The sequence below is a fragment of the Semicossyphus pulcher genome, unplaced genomic scaffold, assembly GCF_022749685.1.
Source record: "Semicossyphus pulcher isolate SPU_LCO1_2020_fin unplaced genomic scaffold, fSemPul1.0.p SCAF_17, whole genome shotgun sequence".
Taxonomy (NCBI): Eukaryota; Metazoa; Chordata; class Actinopteri; order Labriformes; family Labridae; genus Semicossyphus; species Semicossyphus pulcher.
Genome location: NW_027211681.1, coordinates 23506588 through 23523329, shown reverse-complemented (window position 1 = coordinate 23523329; position 16742 = coordinate 23506588). Strand labels below are relative to the sequence as shown.

General features: G+C 44.0%; 1 protein-coding gene across 2 annotated transcripts in view; it reads left to right on the top strand.

The window, feature by feature from the left end:
* Positions 1-15956, top strand: part of mgat3b (beta-1,4-mannosyl-glycoprotein 4-beta-N-acetylglucosaminyltransferase b) — a 78317-nt gene extending 62361 nt beyond the window's left edge. Inside the window, exons 1-5 of one of the 2 annotated variants that reach the window (XM_069665819.1) lie at positions 1038-1238; positions 6215-6635; positions 9523-10190; positions 11651-11933; positions 12081-15956. In XM_069665819.1, the coding sequence (XP_069521920.1) occupies positions 1147-1238; positions 6215-6635; positions 9523-10190; positions 11651-11933; positions 12081-12578 (1962 nt within the window). In that variant the 5' untranslated portion in view covers positions 1038-1146 and the 3' untranslated portion in view covers positions 12579-15956. Of the gene's footprint in view, positions 1-1037; positions 1239-6214; positions 6636-9522; positions 10191-11650; positions 11934-12080 lie in introns of those variants that run through there. The other variant, XM_069665820.1, reaches the window with a different exon arrangement.
* Positions 15957-16742: the final 786 nt, after the last annotated feature.

The following is a 16742-nucleotide window of genomic DNA, read 5'->3' as shown; positions in this document are numbered from 1 at the left end:
TAAGAAAATAATTTAAAAGCAAGATGATCGGGGTGCTGCTTTGGCTGAGCGCTTAAATCAGCGACCATATACAGAAGCTGCAGTCCTCGATGCGGCGGCTCCGGGTTCAACTCCCACCCTCGGCCCCTTGCCGGGTGTCATCCCCACTCTCTCTCCTCCCCTGTGTCCGGCTCCATCCACTGTCCTCTCTTCAAATAAAGGCATAAAAAAAGCCCAAAAAATAATCTTAAAAAAAAAAAAAGGAAGATGATCAACAAATTTAAAAAGGAAGTAAGAATGAACATGAAATGTGTTTGGGATCTTGGACAATAGGATTACATAACTTAGCTATATATTTAGCTTGTTACTATTTAAAGTAACAAGAGAGTGCACGCAAGGACATACGGGAACTACGGGAATTAAGGCGTTCATATGTAAATGAAACCTTAACAAGACAGAGTAAAGCGTCACAAAATGTCTTAACTGGTGAGATGGCTTAAAGCTCCAAGTGTTCACTGTAGGAGGACTTTTAAAAAACATCCTTTTTGTTCCATTCTTACCTGCTGTCAACATTTTGTGCACACTTTTTAACCTTCACTTCTCTGTTAGTCCTGCTCTTACCTTTAAGGGACTTTCAGGTTGAACTAAGCAAAAGTCCATTTCCTGCCGAACAGATGACATCATCGCATTAACTTGGCAGTCTGGCAAAAGATAACCTGACGATGTCGTAGTGATTACACCAGAGGTTATCTGAGCATGGGTTTGGAGACTATAGAAAGCCTACATTACAAACTGGCGCATAGTGTTTGAAAAACATGCGTATCCAGTTCGGAGAAGTCAAATGGAAGAGGCTAAATGTGGTATCGAACGTTTTTCAAAACACTCGAAAGTCTGCCAAGTAATTCAAATTACAACCTTTATTGCTTCATTACGTCTCTGGCCAGCAAAACCACAACAACATTTCCGCTTCAACAGGTTAGTCAACTATCTTAAGAATGCATTTAAGACTTGTTCTCAACTTCCTTGCAAGTGTTTTTCAGCACAAACAGGTCCCCCCCTCATAAAGCTTGAAAGAAACTCACAGAACCGGAGGATGAAAGTAACTTAAAGCTCCACCCTTTTGACAGGCAGCCTCGCAGGGGAGAGGAAAGGCGATAGACGGGTCACATGAGAACGGAGGACTCATTTCTACATTCATGTCTTTGCTCAGTGGGGAGCCCTGAATCCACCGAAAACAGCAGAATGCGGTTTCTCTGTTTGTAAGTGCTTTTAAATACAGATCGGTGATGGGGTGTGTGGATTGGTGATGGGCTAGATAAGATTGTTAAGTTTAGTGTTCAGCTCTTCCTCTATTTCCATGTCTGGGATTTTTCTATTTTCATTTTCATAACATTAAATAAACAAGTAGCCTAAAATGTGTTTGCTCTTCTGTAATGTTTTTTTTACTTATTGACACAGTTACTGTTCTGTTCTGCTTCCTTTTTTGTTACTGTACACTGCACTTAAAAACAGTTAAACCCGCAGCAACAGTGTTTAAACTCTGATGTGAACTCCTTTTAACTATGGATCAAAATGTTTTACCAATTAACCAACCTTTCCAACTCACAAGTTAACCCCCACTTTCTGCTTTAGCAGATAGCAGTCTTGTTACATTAGCCTACATTACAAGAGCAAAACAAAAGCACAAAATTCAAAGCCATAAAGTTTTAAAATAAGTCCCTGATAATGTATGTGTTAATATTTCACATAACTAGGTGCAGCCGTTTGTTGGTTATAGTTTCTGTAGCTTTCGTTGCCACTGAATCCTCCTAGACCCTGGTTCTCAAACCTTTCCAGTCAAATCCTTTTGGAACCCTGGGTCTATAAATAACATTCAAATGTTTACATGCTATTATAAAGCAGAGAGTTTTGGGGCAAGCCCAAGTGAAAGTGTATGGACACTATGATGCAAATTAAACCCCTTTAGGGCCGGATCAGGCAGAACGTGTTTTGCAGGCTGTGAAACACGAGGCACGCCGCACTGCTTTTTTGTTCAAGCCTACAGTTAAAAAAAGAGCAGCTCGCTACACCTTTTTTTCTACTGTTGTAAAGGCAACCACCGAATCATTAGCTGTCATTAACCTAACCTTTATATTGTAAACTCACAGAAGGCCCGCCTCTCCTCTCATCCGATTGGAAAATCAGAAAAAACGCCAATGATATCAGGCGCTTTTCTGCTTTGAGTTGAAGTTTTATTCAACTTGAGGCGCTCAGAGAGTTTCCGGAAAAACGCGGGATGCTCTGCAATGTAAAAGCAGCACGCAAAAAGCGTCCCTCTCATTAAAAACAATAACAAAGGCTATCTTAGGATGGAGCTAGCTGCTTCCTCCTGCTCCCAGTCATTAGCTAATTTAAGCTAATCATTCGCTAGCTTTAGCTTCATATTTAGCACACAGAGTGAAACACGCTTTCATTTCACACTCAGGCAAGAAGCTGAACACTCTTTCCTCAACTTTGGTCAGCTTTTCTGCTAAATTCTACCCGACAAAAACCTCAAAAGCCTTTTTTCTGGCAGTAAACACAGTTTTTCACACCTACATGAAAGAGATTGATTTAGCTTTAACTCCACTTGTTTGCGCCCTCCAGGAGTTTAAGAACCACTGTCTTCATCCTCTCAGACATTGCCTACAGGAGATGTTCAAAGATTGTAGCTTTGAGACATTTAAGTTTTTCCAGTTATCTGTTTGTCTTCATCAAATCCTCCTGTAGCACTGGTGGATTTTTGTGAAAGAAAAATAAGAACCCTTTTCTTCCGCTCTGTCACTGTTTCTTTTAGTCTCTCTGTGTGTTGTTGGAGAAAGAGGGATGAGTCTTATATTCACCCCTCGCTGCCTCCTCTTTGTCTCTAATGCGAGCTGTGTGGGAGACGGAGGAGAACGGAGTGAAGGAGGGAGTGAGTGTGAGGAGGAATCGAAGATGACAGATAATGGTGGGGAATTGAAAGAGTTGCAGAGAGGATGTGGCGGAGGGAGACGAGGTGGTGCAGTGTTTCAGTAATAGGCTACACCGAACACCACCAGCTTCCACCTCACCTCCTCTTTTAGTCCGACTTCTTCTTTCCTCCCCTCTGCTCTCATAACCTCTCTCTCGCTCTTATCCGATCCTCTCTCTTTCACGTATGCACTTACACAACACATCTCTAACAAAAGACAGTTACATATTTCTGCCAGAACTGCAGTATCGGTGAAGCCACAGCAGCGTGGGACAGATTTCCTTCCCACAGCAGGACCTGACCGGGGCAGCAGCATCTCATTTAGGACTCCTTACACTTTCTTATTTATCCCAGGAACTCATCAAATGTTGGAAGTAGATATGGGGAAAATGTAGCACTGAAAATAATCGTTAATTGATCGACCAATATTAAGAAAAATCCGTTGTTGATGATTTCAGACATTCCTGCTAACACCCGACTTTTTTGCTTAGTGGGAAAGGTTACAATCGGCATTTAGACCCCTTTCCGGCGCGATGCTATGCTCCGTCAATAACTTCTGCGACTCCTCGTCATCTCAGCTACAAATTCTGTGCGTCTCCGTCCGAGCAGCGCTCGAACATCATTCCAAATTTGTCACTGCCGAGTTTCAAACACAGACTAAATGAGTAATAGATACAATAAGACCTAACATCTCAGACGGTGACGCAGCAGAAAAGAGACTGAAAGGAGTACAATCCACTGGCAATGGGATAACAGACACTATAAGCGGGTCTTCTCGCGTCTGAAAAACCTGCGTCAATGCGCTGATTTCGGTTGGAAAGGGGTATATGTAGGATCTTCAGACAGAGACAAGAGTTTTGGTTTCCGTTTGTAGTCCGTTTTGTGTTGACCAAATGCATTTGTGCGTGTAGGAAAAATGTCTGTACAGACGGCAAAAAAAGGGAAAGGACTTGCTGAAATGTTATCCACGAACCCACCGGCTATTATCGGATGACAATTTAGCTATTGTTAAACTCTTTAAACTCATACTTTGTAAGATTACAGACGACATTCCAGTCGTAGACATCCTCTTTCAACTCTACATCTCAGGTTGCTTGTCCGAGTTCAAACAATGAGCAGCTAATGGAAGAGAACGTCCTGGCTCAGATATTTGATAGCACTTATCAGCTGGCTAAATCCACGAAATATACACCAAAGATTGTTACAGTGGCAAAAACTGAGTAATTTGGAGGTTGTTTGCTCTTGGTGCTTTCAGGTTGCAGATTACTGTAAGCCTTCTGTATGAGTTGTGCCATTGAAAGTGTTGTTATGCTTTTAATGTGGTGAAATAAACATCATGGGACTATTCACTCCTCGGTTTAGCCTCATTGAAGTTGAATGATCTTTTGCAACTTGATTCAGCTTGGCAGTTTACTTCATTTTGACATAAGCTGTTTGACTTGGACTGACTCTATATCCTCCCAAAGATTAAAAATGATGTCATTAAAATTGGCAGCAAAACAACTCCTGTCTTACTGCCAACAGATGCACATTGAATCAATCTGAGAGCAGCCAATCTCTCGGCCTTCCTCCTCCCTTCTCCGCCTTGGTCTTCCCATTCATGCTTCTCCTCCCTCCACTGGACCTCATCCCTCCATTCTCCCTCCCTCGTCTTCAGCTGGACCTCACCCCTCCTCTCTCTCCTTCTTTCAACTCCTCGTTCCCTCTCTGCCATTTGTTTCAATATCCATAGGGGGACTGTGCTGAACAAGCTACTTCAGATTCATGCATGCATGAGGTCACTCGCAGAGTTGGCTCTTTTTCTTCGCCCATCTTACCTCAGTGTTTTGTTTTTCATTTCCCCCTCACATTGTATGCTTAATGTGTTCGGTTGTCCAACATTCTTTGAAGATGGATTAGAGTGCAAGAATAAATCTTGCTGCGTAAGCATCCAGTGTCCCCGTTCTTGGACCGCGCTGCTGCTGTTTGGCTAAAAAGGAAATCCCCCTCACAAGCCAAGACAGATGCTTAACATTAGGATGCTTTGAGGCCACTTTTGTGCTCTATTTAAATCCCTTTTTTATTGTAACACAGAGAGAAAGTAGGTGAAAGCCATCCATATTTAGCAAGTCCTCCGTGAGAGGCTGAAAGTAGCTATGAATAATGATGCACTGACATTGTCCTGTGATGTTCTGTAGCCTCCTTAATAAAAAGCAGTGATACAGAAATTAAATCAACTCATTTAATTAACACGATCATCTGCGTACATGATGTGTTTGCAGAGCCAGGCCATAGCACTGACGCCAGCTCGCAAACATTTGTTTCACATTTTAGATCCTCTTTTAAAAAAGAGCTACGGGGAACTGTGATCTGAACATTATTAATAAATAATTATAAACTTGTTTAAAATGTTTAAATGAATCTGGTGTATTTTTATCCATAATCAAAGCTCAAGCTGTTATCCATTTACAACAAACAAATAGTCCAGTCCTCCAAGGCCCTTTGCATCATTTTAAGTTTAGTTTAGTTTATTTGAGAAGGGACATTGTCAATTAATAAACAAGGCTATTTTTCATCTGTAGTCCCTTTTTCACAAGATGACTTTAAATACATCAAAGAGAAATACACCCAAACAAGACCTGCAGTTTAAAGTGGTAATCTCAAGTTCGTTCTCTTTGGCGGCACCTGTGGCGATAAACGGTAATTGCTGGAGCACACTAACCAGATATCCAGACAGTGCTGCATGTGTGACGTCCACAGTTGGCTCCGGTTGTAACTCTTGATTTTCCTGGCTGACGGTCGCTTTCCTTTTTAGACTGTTTGCTTCATCTGATCATCGAGTTTGTTTCTTTTCTTTGGATTTTCACTTCTTGTTGAAGTTGTATCTGTAGTCATCCATCTTTTCTTTGTTTGTTCAGCCATAGTAGATTACTGTTTACTCGCAACACTTTTATTATATGAAGTCTTCATTGTCCAAATCTATATTCAGGATCTTTTTTGTCCCATTTGACTATTTTTTTTGTATTTATGTGGAAGAACGTTGTTGGCTTTTGCTCGCTTGAAGACTAAAATGCAGATTCATGGCTCCGTGCATGTCAGGCTAACACCTTCCTCCTGTTATCTGGACTGTTGCTCGAGGAGGGTGATTGATTTTTTTTGGACCTTTAACTTAATTCTGGTTCGCCCACCTTGGTTCAGATTGGAATAAAGAGATTATTCCAAGTCAGAAATAGTTTCTGATGTTATTAGTCGGACTCATGTTTCTTCTTCTTCCTGTCTCTCCAGGATGAAAATGCGGCGGCACAGGGTGTTCTTGCTGTGCACGGTGGGCCTGTGCGTCATCTCCTTCCTGCACTACTACAAGGCCCTCCACTACGTCTCCCTGCTGCGCGAGCTCTCCGCACCGTACCCCAACATCAAGTCCTTCATCATGGTCACCGGCTTCTTCTGGAGGGAGAAGGGCGGGTCTACAACCCCGCTCAGCCCCGCCTCCCCTGAAGAGGCCCCTCCCCTGCCTGTTCTCCGTCAATCGGACTCTAAAGCTAGAGCAGTGGCGGGCGCTGTAGGCGGAGGAGGCGGGGTCGTGGTTGGAGGTGCGGGAATCGTCGGCAGCGCAGGGCTGGAGATGAGGTTGAGGGAGGAGCCGGCGCCCCCTCATCCTTGGGAGAAACCTGAGGAGCACCAGCGGGGAGACACTCCAGATGAGGTGAGATGATTAGACCTTACAAAGTGGACGTACCCTCTTGGTCATTAAAGGGGGTGACTCCGTTGCAATAAGAAGTCTATTCATACTAAAAGATCCAACTTCTTAGTTGAATATTTTCCAAATGACTTTATGGTCTCGATCTAAAGTTTATGGACCTCTTCAGCATTGGGTGACGTTCATTTTGGACCCAATTTAAGTAAAGTAAACAATAAAGCACGGCATGCTTTGAGCCCAGCTTCCTTATGATTGACAGGTCACTACCATGCTGCCCTGTCAGCTGGGATGGAGACGTTACAATGTGTATTCACACTGTCGCCCAAATATTGTCACTTCTAGTTTGCATTATTTTATACCTTATATATTTTAAAAGCTGTGTTGCTCTGTTATATTTTACCTTCCCAGGGTCTCACAGCACTGATTAAAAACTTTGTTACATAAGGGAGATTAGACTTTTTAACAGGTGCAGAAGAATCACTGTTGAACAAGATTTCCTCTCTGAAAGAAAATCCAATTTGGAACCAAAACGTTATAGTTTTTCCAATGTGATAAATTTTACATGCAGATTCTGTTGTGTTGGGAGTCCTTAGTGTGCGTAAATCAACATAGCAGTATTTTGTGGCAGCCTTTTGCACACACACTGATATTGTGTTTCATTGAGAATGCAGTGGAAAATGTCTCTCCTCCAGCATGTTAGTTTAATGAATTCAGTCGGTCATGTATGATGTTTCTTTAGTTATGTATTTCATTCATGTGTTTTCATGTATTTAGTCTCCGTGTTTCTTTCATGCTGTGAAACCATGTGTCAACCCTGCTTCTAGTTTCCTCGTGGCTCTCCAAGTTTTTCACCTTTTGTTGTTTTTCCTTTGGATTTTTTGTTGCCTGGATTCCAACAGAGGGCCTTCAGCTCTGCCTTTTGCTTTTTCCTTTATGTGTTCATGAAGTCCTTTTTCTTGTTGTCTGCATCTGGGTCCTCGCTACGACAGCTTTTTAACTACAACAGCTTGTTGTACTGAATTGAAATGCACAAAGGATTGCCTTTAAGCCTATGCATTCTACCCTGAAAGAGTTTGTGCTGATCATACAAGTTTTCATCTTCTTCTGTTTTCTGCTTTGTGCACTGTCACTGTGCATATCCAGAATAGATTTCCTACAGTAAGAAGAATAAGCGCGGGAGTTTACTAACAGTGTTTTTTGCACTTGAAGTGCCCACGACCTCAATTTCCGAATGCTTCTAACCGGCGCTTACTGTTGCTGTTTTAAATTGCTCTGTATACTTTAGAAAGAAAACAACAACGATGGAAAGGAATCGTGTCCTGGCATTAGCAGCAGCTCTAGACCTAGAAATTCTACCCTCGAAAAAACAAAAGGATTAGCTTCTCCTCTGTCATTGTTGTTGATAAAGCTGATATCGGAATACCCGCCCCTTTTTGATTTTGATTGGTCGGTGCGAGAGGTGACATTGACGAGGGCGGCGGTGTTCCAAAAGTTGAACTACTTTTAGAGCACTGTTAGCACAGCGACAAAACGCAGCTGACACCAAGGGCGTTTTAGCACTGAAAACGCCGCTAGTGGACACAGGTCCTAATAATAAATAAAGATCAACTTTCACAGACTAATTTAAATCATCACAAAACATGAGTTGAGTTTTTTAGTACTTTGTCGTGCACAAGATGAGTTTCCTTTTCTAAAGACGATCAGGATGTTCAGAGATTATAAGAAGCTCTCTTTCCTGTTACTCATCCGCCGCCCACAGGAAGAAAGTAACCCTTCAGAAATATGTCACCTTACCAACTTTGTGAATTGTTTCATTTATTTAAGGAAACTTTATCTGCTGAGAAGTCAATTACCTCAAATGAGTGTTGATGAAACAAAGGCAGTTATATATACTTCTGTGAGAATGCATTAAAAATGATTAGTTGGCAGGTTGATTAGAAATAAAGGATAATAAAGTGCAAGATATTGTCATAACTCTCTAATGAGGTTGTACCAATGTAGTATCACTTTACACATTAATGATTGTGATCACAGTTTTATCACTTTCCAAATAACCATCAACATTCAGCTCGTTCCCTCATCCATGTTCAAAGTGCCTTCGAGAGGAAGACTTGCGCTCTGTAATCGCTCGTTAGAGGTCATGTGGTGGTGGTGCAATGTCTTCATTTCACACTAAAACTTTGTAGAGTGAGTGCTTTCTTACTGACCTTGTAATGTTAAGGTATCATTACTCTGCAGTGATTGCACCAGCTTCACTTTTTTGACTGTAACTGCAGGTTTGCCCTCATTTCACATTTTATCTTGTTTCTGTTGGCCACGTAATAACCTATGAACACTTCACCATGAAGCAAGCAGTTACTACACTAATGATCTAACCAGGTCCAGTGTTAAGGGCCATTACAGTGATATGCACAGTCAGACAGTGATCACAGATAGATTTGTGCCCAGCCTTTGTCTACTGTTCTACAACTTTTTTTGTCCAGTATCATCAACTTTCAAATTTCTCTCAAGGTGTCGAAAGCACATTTCAGAACTCTCGTAGAAACTTCTACAAAATACATCATCGTCCTTTAAACTATTTTAAATGAGAACTTTTAAAAGAACCTTTGAAACTGCATTTCTCTTCCTGCCTCATGTGTGTCAACTGATATGCACCAGCAAAAAGCACTGCCTCCTTTGAAGTTACTGGATGTTAGTGTTACTATTTATTCAATTATGATCTACTCTATTGTTTACCCACTTCCTCCTTCCTTGTTTCTGGCATGAGTGAAACTCGTAGCTCCAAGCTTGAAGGTGTGTCTTGGTCAGTTACAATCAAATGTACAGGTTGCACGCATTCATTTTAATGGAATTTTCCTTAATCTGCTTCCCTGTTCTTTGTCTTCCTTTCCAGGAAAGGGCTGAAGACCACTTGAATCCGCGGCACCCTAGCAACCCAGCACAACCTGCCAGGCCTGACCTCCCAGAGGTCCCATTGGTGGGAAAAGAGCACCAGGTGGTGTTCCACAAGGAACATTTGCCAGACCCGTTGGAAACTATGGGAGACATCCACACCCGCACTTTCCAGCTTAAAGATGACAAAACCCCTTACTTTGTTCGAACCAAAGCTGGAGCCCTTTGCTTCAGGCAGGGGACGGAGGTGGCTACCCCAAAGGAGTACTCTGGGAAAGCAGGGGGGTCTTTGGCCAATGGAGCCGGGGAAGGTGCTCGAGCTGGTGCTGCTGGCCAACGGAAACCTCTGGAGGTCCAGCAGCAGCCCTCCGTGGCTCCAAAAGCAAAGGCCAGGGCGAGGGGCAACGGGAAACGGCTGGTCAAGTGTGTATGTCGGCCGGGATGGCATGGACCTTACTGTGGGGTTCCCACCATGGTGTACCACTCCAATCTGCCAACCAAGGAGAGGCTGACACCCAGAGAGACACCGCGGAGGGTGATCAATGCTATTAATGTCAACCACGAGTTTGACCTGCTGCATGTACGCTTTCATGAGCTCTCCCAAGCCGTCGATCTATTCCTCGTTTGTGAATCAAACTTTACTGCCTATGGAGAGAAACGGCCTCTAAGGTAAGACCTTGTTTTGGGCTGGTGTGTTTGGGGGATTATACAAGCCATACACGTAAGGTCAAGGTGTATTTAAGCAAGATGTGTAATCCTCAACTGAGCTGCTCTTCCACCATCAGAAGATGACACTGTGACTGACAGTGCAGCATTGTTAAAGTGTCATGAATGCTCAGCAAAGTTTAAGCTGGATTAGAGGTTAAAGAGTATGACACGAGGATGGGATTTAGCAGTCATGACAGTAGAGTATATATATTAGAAAAATTGCAAAGTTGCACAGAACCAAGATTTGACAGAAGCTGCTGGTACGCTGAGTGGTTAAAGTTTACAGCTGTCAGTCTTTGTTTACAGCCAACCTTCGTGCTTCTTGAGTATCGGCATGCTCAATAGAAATTACGGCAGAGTTTCTTTGGCAACAACACGAAATGCCTCGGGGGCAATTTTACAGCAGATTATGACAAGAGCGACATGATTGACTCTGCGTGCGGCCTCGGAGGCAGAGATTGGTGTGTTTAATCATAGGATGTGACACTGCATGAAAGCATCAGCGAACAATCTCTTTGCTGCACATTTCAACAGGTTAATAGAGTCGTGCCTACAGTCAGTTTGTTGAATGGACAGTGAGTTTTTCTGCCCCGAAAGATGTGATTTGTCAAACAAGGACCTTTGTTGACTGCTGTTCTTCATCTGAGCCGCAGCATTGGTTTCTTTTCTGTTCTGTACAGTAACAACATCTGGAAACTTGTGAGTCTTGTAAATATTGTAGTTTAAAGGAGTTAGCACCTGACCCACCAAAGCAACCTTCAGGAACTTGCGACAACTAATTCCGACTGTTTCTTTGCCTCATGTTGCCTGTATCAGGCCTGATAAGTTGCATAAGAAAACACCTCAAAGAATTAAGCCATCAGTCAACCTGCATGTTTGTTATGGGGGGCCTGAGAGGAAACACCACTCCATACCAGCAGGTGGCAGTAGTCTGTGTTGCTCTTTCAATGTGAACGTTTTATGAAAAAAGCATAATAACTTGTTATTCTTGCTTGAAATGCATTAGATGCAAACATAATGAGGTCCTGCCCTTTGAAAAACAGCTTCATAGCTCCACAAGTGATCAGAAACTCAACAGGGTATTTTTTAACGGAGATTGTTTGTTAAATCAATCCAGTAGGAAACAAATAGCTATCTTTATACGACCAAAAATTAAATGCCAAGTGTGTGTACACTGTGATGTATAATGCTCAAAGCAGGGATTTAACTCAACATCAACTTTCAAGAGTCGACTAAGACGTTTGTATCTCGTACAGAAAAGATGGAAACCAACGACTGGTTGGAATGGTTGGTTAAAATACATCTAAAGATCTGAACCCAACAACTTTTAAGAACGGTTTGCAGCAATGTAATATATATAGAGACATGACACTCCATTAGAGTCCAATTAAATTACATTTTCATTTATCCGTTATTTTCAGCTTCCTCAGGCTACTCCTCAACGGTACGTACGACTACATACGTCACAAGATCCTGTACGTGTTCCTCGACCACTTCCCAGAAGGCGGTCGGCAAGACGGCTGGATCGCTGACGACTACTTGCGTACCTTCCTGACACACAATGGCATGTCCAGGGTGGTTGGCGTCAGACCGGACGACGTCTTCGTCATCAATGACGCAGATGAAATCCCAGCACGCGAGGGCCTCCTTTTCCTCAAGCTGTTCGATGGCTGGACGGAGCCTTTCGCCATCCACATGAGAAAGGTAGCACCAGGATGGGATGATTGGATAGGATGGATGTGCCGGGCATGAAGATGATGTCTCTTTTTTATACTGTTGTATGCAGCAAATTAACTTTATGTCATGCTATCTGTTTTTAAGTTTTAATTCTGGTTTTCTCCCTACATCCAGTCACTGTACGGGTTCTTCTGGAAGCAGTTTGGCTCTCTAGAGGTGGTATCAGGCTGCACGGTGGGGATGCTCCGCGAGGTCTACGACGGCGACGGTATCAAACTCCGACGTAGGGAATACTACACTATGCCGGGTTTCCGTAAGTACGAGAATGACACGGGCCACATCCTGGTGCAGTGGTCGGTGGGCAGCCCCTTCCACTTCGCCGGGTGGCACTGCTCCTGGTGCTTCTCACCCCAGGGTATCTACTTCAAGCTGGTGTCAGCGCAGAACGGAGACTTCCCGCGGTGGGGCGACTACGAGGACAAGCGTGACCTCAACTACATCCGCGATCTGATCAGGACGGGGGGCTGGTTCGATGGCTCCCTGCAGGAATACCCCCCCGTGGACCCCAAAGAGCACATGTACGCCCCAAAGTACATGCTGGAGCACTACGAACGGTACCGCTACCTCTTGGAGAACCCTTACAACAAAGCGTCCAGACCGAGCGAGGGCTAAGAGCCCAGCTGGGAAAAGCTAAGTGAAATAACTAGTAGGGCTCATGCGAGGCCTCAGCACTGAGTTTTTGTGGGCGGAACGGTACTGATGAACTACATCTCTCATTGGAGCGATACTTAATGTATCTCCACCAGGCAGCACTGATGTTGCAGGGATTTAAAATCTCTTAAAAATCATTATTTTGGGGTCAAAAAGGGAACACCGAGTCACATTCATGATGGATTTATTGAGAGATCATTAAGAGGATACAACCACTGGATAAACAGAATCATAGATTTCCTCATCCGTCCCCTTTTTGGGGAAGGAGCCAAGCTATCTCTCTTTTTGTCACCCTGCCCCCGTCCTCCCTTTCTTCATCCGAGCCAATACGCCTGCTGTCTGAGAGCAAGAGGCCGCTACGAAAAGCGAGAGGGACATTTCACACCGTGTGAAACCTGTGGAGACGAGAAATGTGGAAGTGAAGGATCGTTTTTTTGTTTGTTTGTTTGTTTCTGTCTCTTTTGATTAAAGTTTACAGACTGGCTGATGTTCCCGCTTCACTCTCCACCTTCAAATGTCTTCCGGTCATATCTGGTGAGCTCCTTCCAGAACCAGACATTCAGATATTACGTAATTCATGGGTCTTAGTAGAAAATTATGAGTCGTATTTAAACCCCGCTGGAGTGTACCCACTGCCAAATGAAAAGGAATGACTCGACGGAGATGTGTCAGCTCATTCATGTAATCACACTCATCCAAATGCACCTTACATCCCTGTCTGTGTGTTTGTAAGAAAGGATATGCGTGCCTGGTCTGTCTTTGTATCATATTGCGAGGCTTTGGGCTGTGAACAAGGGACAAGATCAGCGAGAGAGGATCATTAGGGGGGAAGACGGGGTGATGGGAAAACAGCACACGCGAGGCAGAAAGAAAGGAGAGTAATGAGGGGGGAAGAGAGCAGTGTTGAAAAGGAAGGAGGAGAAGGAGGCTCTCTCGACGCTCCCTTTCCCACAGCGTCTGCTGGTGCACGAGTGATGCAGGGATGACTGTGCAGAATGCGTGCGTCCCTCGGGCAGCTCTGAATACATCATGCTCTGTCGATGGCATCCAAGACGGATGAAGCTCCCCGTTATTGTTTGTCCGATGAGAACAATCGAGACCAGCTGGGGGGAAAGATCGCCCTTCAGTTTGGTTTCTCGGTCTATCCGGCAGCTGAGATGACTTTGTTTCCTTGGTAACTAAAGTATGAGAGAGATGGGATGGGTGTTTTTTAAAGACGAGTGGGTGGGTTCATATCAGGCGAGGAGCTGCGGCGTTCAGACGAGGTCAAATCCGACTGTAGGCCCCCTTTGGTTAAATATTCCTCTTTCTCTTCAGCTGTCAATCGCCCGCACTTTTCTGTTGTCTTCGTTCTGTTTTGTTTTTACGCCGTTAAGTGTCTTTTGTTCACCCTTTTGGTGCTGGTATGCTCTTAATCATCATTGAGAGACATGTGTTTTCTATCTTATTAATTTATATTCATTCTTTCTCTGCCAAAAAATGCTATAATCTCTAACTCATCCTCTAGCTTTCCTTCACACACACACACACACAGACTCTAACACTCCATTTTGGGTGTGTATCTATCCCTCTTAATCCTCACAAGAATTCAGCCCCGTCTCAATAATAGGGATGTATTTATCTTCTCCCTGCCTCACATCTCTCCCCCTGTCTCTACAGGACCGGGCAGGGCAGGGCAGCATGGTAATACGGTACCTTCCCTGTGCACACAGATCACTATCATCTGAACATTTGAGCATGAGTGCTCATGCAGCTCGCCGTCTCCCTGCCATAGGCGGCTGTCGATATGGCTGAATGCCTAAATCCCCACCCCGCATCGTTTGGCAGAAGTTTAAGGACAACTTGGCGAGCATATTTTCCCTCGGTGGGTGTGTGTCATGTGGGCTTGGGTGCAGGGCTGGGTTATGGTCTTGTCAAGGACGAAGGAATCATATCAGCAGCTTCATAGACGATTCTAGAGAGCAGGGAAGGAGAAAAAAAAGGAAGCTAATGATGCAGCACACAAGCGCCGATCAAAAAACAGTACAGGCATTGATTTTTTCTTTTAATTATATATGGACTGCATCCACCATCTGCTTCTTTGAAGCCTCTCTGGGCTGCTGTTTACCTCGGCTTCAGGCTAGACGCCGTCTCAAAGTAAACAGCTCCTCGAGAGAAATAAAAAGTTTTTTGGAGAAGAAACTTAATAAACCGCTTGAGTGAGGAGCGGACGGAGAGAGAGACCTGAAGGCAAAAGTCAGAGATATTGTAGCTTCACCTTCATTTGGGAAAAAGTCTAAAACGACAGGGTGCCGAGGATGCTCGCTTGCTTCTGTTTCACGCAGCTTAAAGGGTCCTTGAGGACGATGTAAACCCACAACTCCAGTCCATTTGCATGCATCCTAAAATGTCTCAAAACAGACTCAAAAATAGGTAGTTCGACGTCCTTTTTCACAAGAAAGGACACTCATTTTCAACAATTAAAATGCCTGTATTGTCACATCATGGCCGTGGTAGACAATTGAGCACTATAGGCGGAGTACATCTATGAAAGGGCCTGCTGTTCCCTCAGATCTGCTCTGACAAAGGCTAATGAAGCACACATTTAGCTAATGTGGGTATATGTGTCTGTCACTGCGTCACCACGCTGGCTCTTCATGGCTGCATACTGGGAGCGTTAGATTAGCAAACAGGCTTGTGACAGTTGCGTCGGGGCCTCGATGGCGGCGCGGTCTGCGGCGGCAGCTGTTTGGGGTTTTGGTGTCGAGAGCCAAACTCCCATCAAACCCCAGAGGGGCCGCAGAGAAACAAGCTTTAAATAGGATTTGACATGAGGCGACAGAGGAGACGGCAACAACGCCGGATGTGACGCTTTTTTGTTCCTCGATTAGATTTTTCTGCCTTTTGAGGAGGTAATGATTGAAAATGATTGATGGAGCAAGTGAGGGAGCAGAGGATGAATTTTGAAGGGCCACTTGAGTCTCACCTTAAGAGAGGGGGTCCTGAATATTTAGGAGATGTTAACCGATGAATTCAATCTTTGTTTTTCCGCTCTGGGTTAAAATAAATCAACTCCTGAATCAATGATTTCATAAAGTAACATAGGCGAATGTTTTCTAGTGTCAACAGTTAACATGAAACTCACCAAAGTATCACCAACAGTTTCTCATTTGATGGTGCGTAAAACAAACAAACCTTGCCTCCTTCTCTGTGATTTCAAAGCCTCAAACCACATCCATGTGCAGACTCACTCTGTCTGGTTAGGAATAAGTTCACCCTCTGATTTACACGCTGCTGCAATGCAGAAGAACAAGATGTTTGTGCTTTATAGCTTAACGTCATCTCAGAAATGTGACCACAGGGGTGTCTGTTCAATCCCATCAAGGGCTGGGCTGCGTGTGTGTTTAAGCTCTGCCAAGAGGCATTTAACCAGAGTTAACTCTCAGCCTGCTGCAATCAGGCTGCACATCTGCTCAGCTGTGTGTTTGCATAAGTATGCTATGCACTCTTAAAATTATCTGTGTGTGCATGTGTACACAAACGGTAGAGAGTGATTCATGCCAGATAAGGGCGTCTTTCTCGCTGAAAGACGAGCCAGGGTTACTTCACTCGGCCTGTTGCCCTGTTATCACCGATGCAACAATCCTCTTGATGAATTCCTGACATCACTAACAGCCTGAGGTCATCAGCCAAGATAGCAGACCAATGGGATGAGAGATGAGGGACAGCAGAGGGAGGATTATGGGAGAAACCCTGAAAACGTATTTCTGCCTACTTCTACCTCCTGATCTGAGTGCAAAATGCAAAACTTCTCATTGCACAGCTGCTGACAGCAAACGTCACAGCACTGCAGAGAAGAGCAACATGAACCAATGTTGTTTGCAAGAGGAGCAGCAGAGGTAGACAGAAAAACACTTTTTTCAAATCATGAGCCAGCAAAGAAAACATGAATGGGAAGTATTTTTTGTACTGAGAGAAAAACATCAAAAGGGGAGAGTTGTGTTTCAAACAAAGCCAAGGTTTGATGAATGGAGCCTTGAATCCAAAAACGAGACGTTTAGGAAATCATCGTTCCTCTGCTGTTCACAGCGACAGCCTTATTGGATGAAGCGTGGCTGTGACACGAGGAAGAGGAGGGAGGTAATC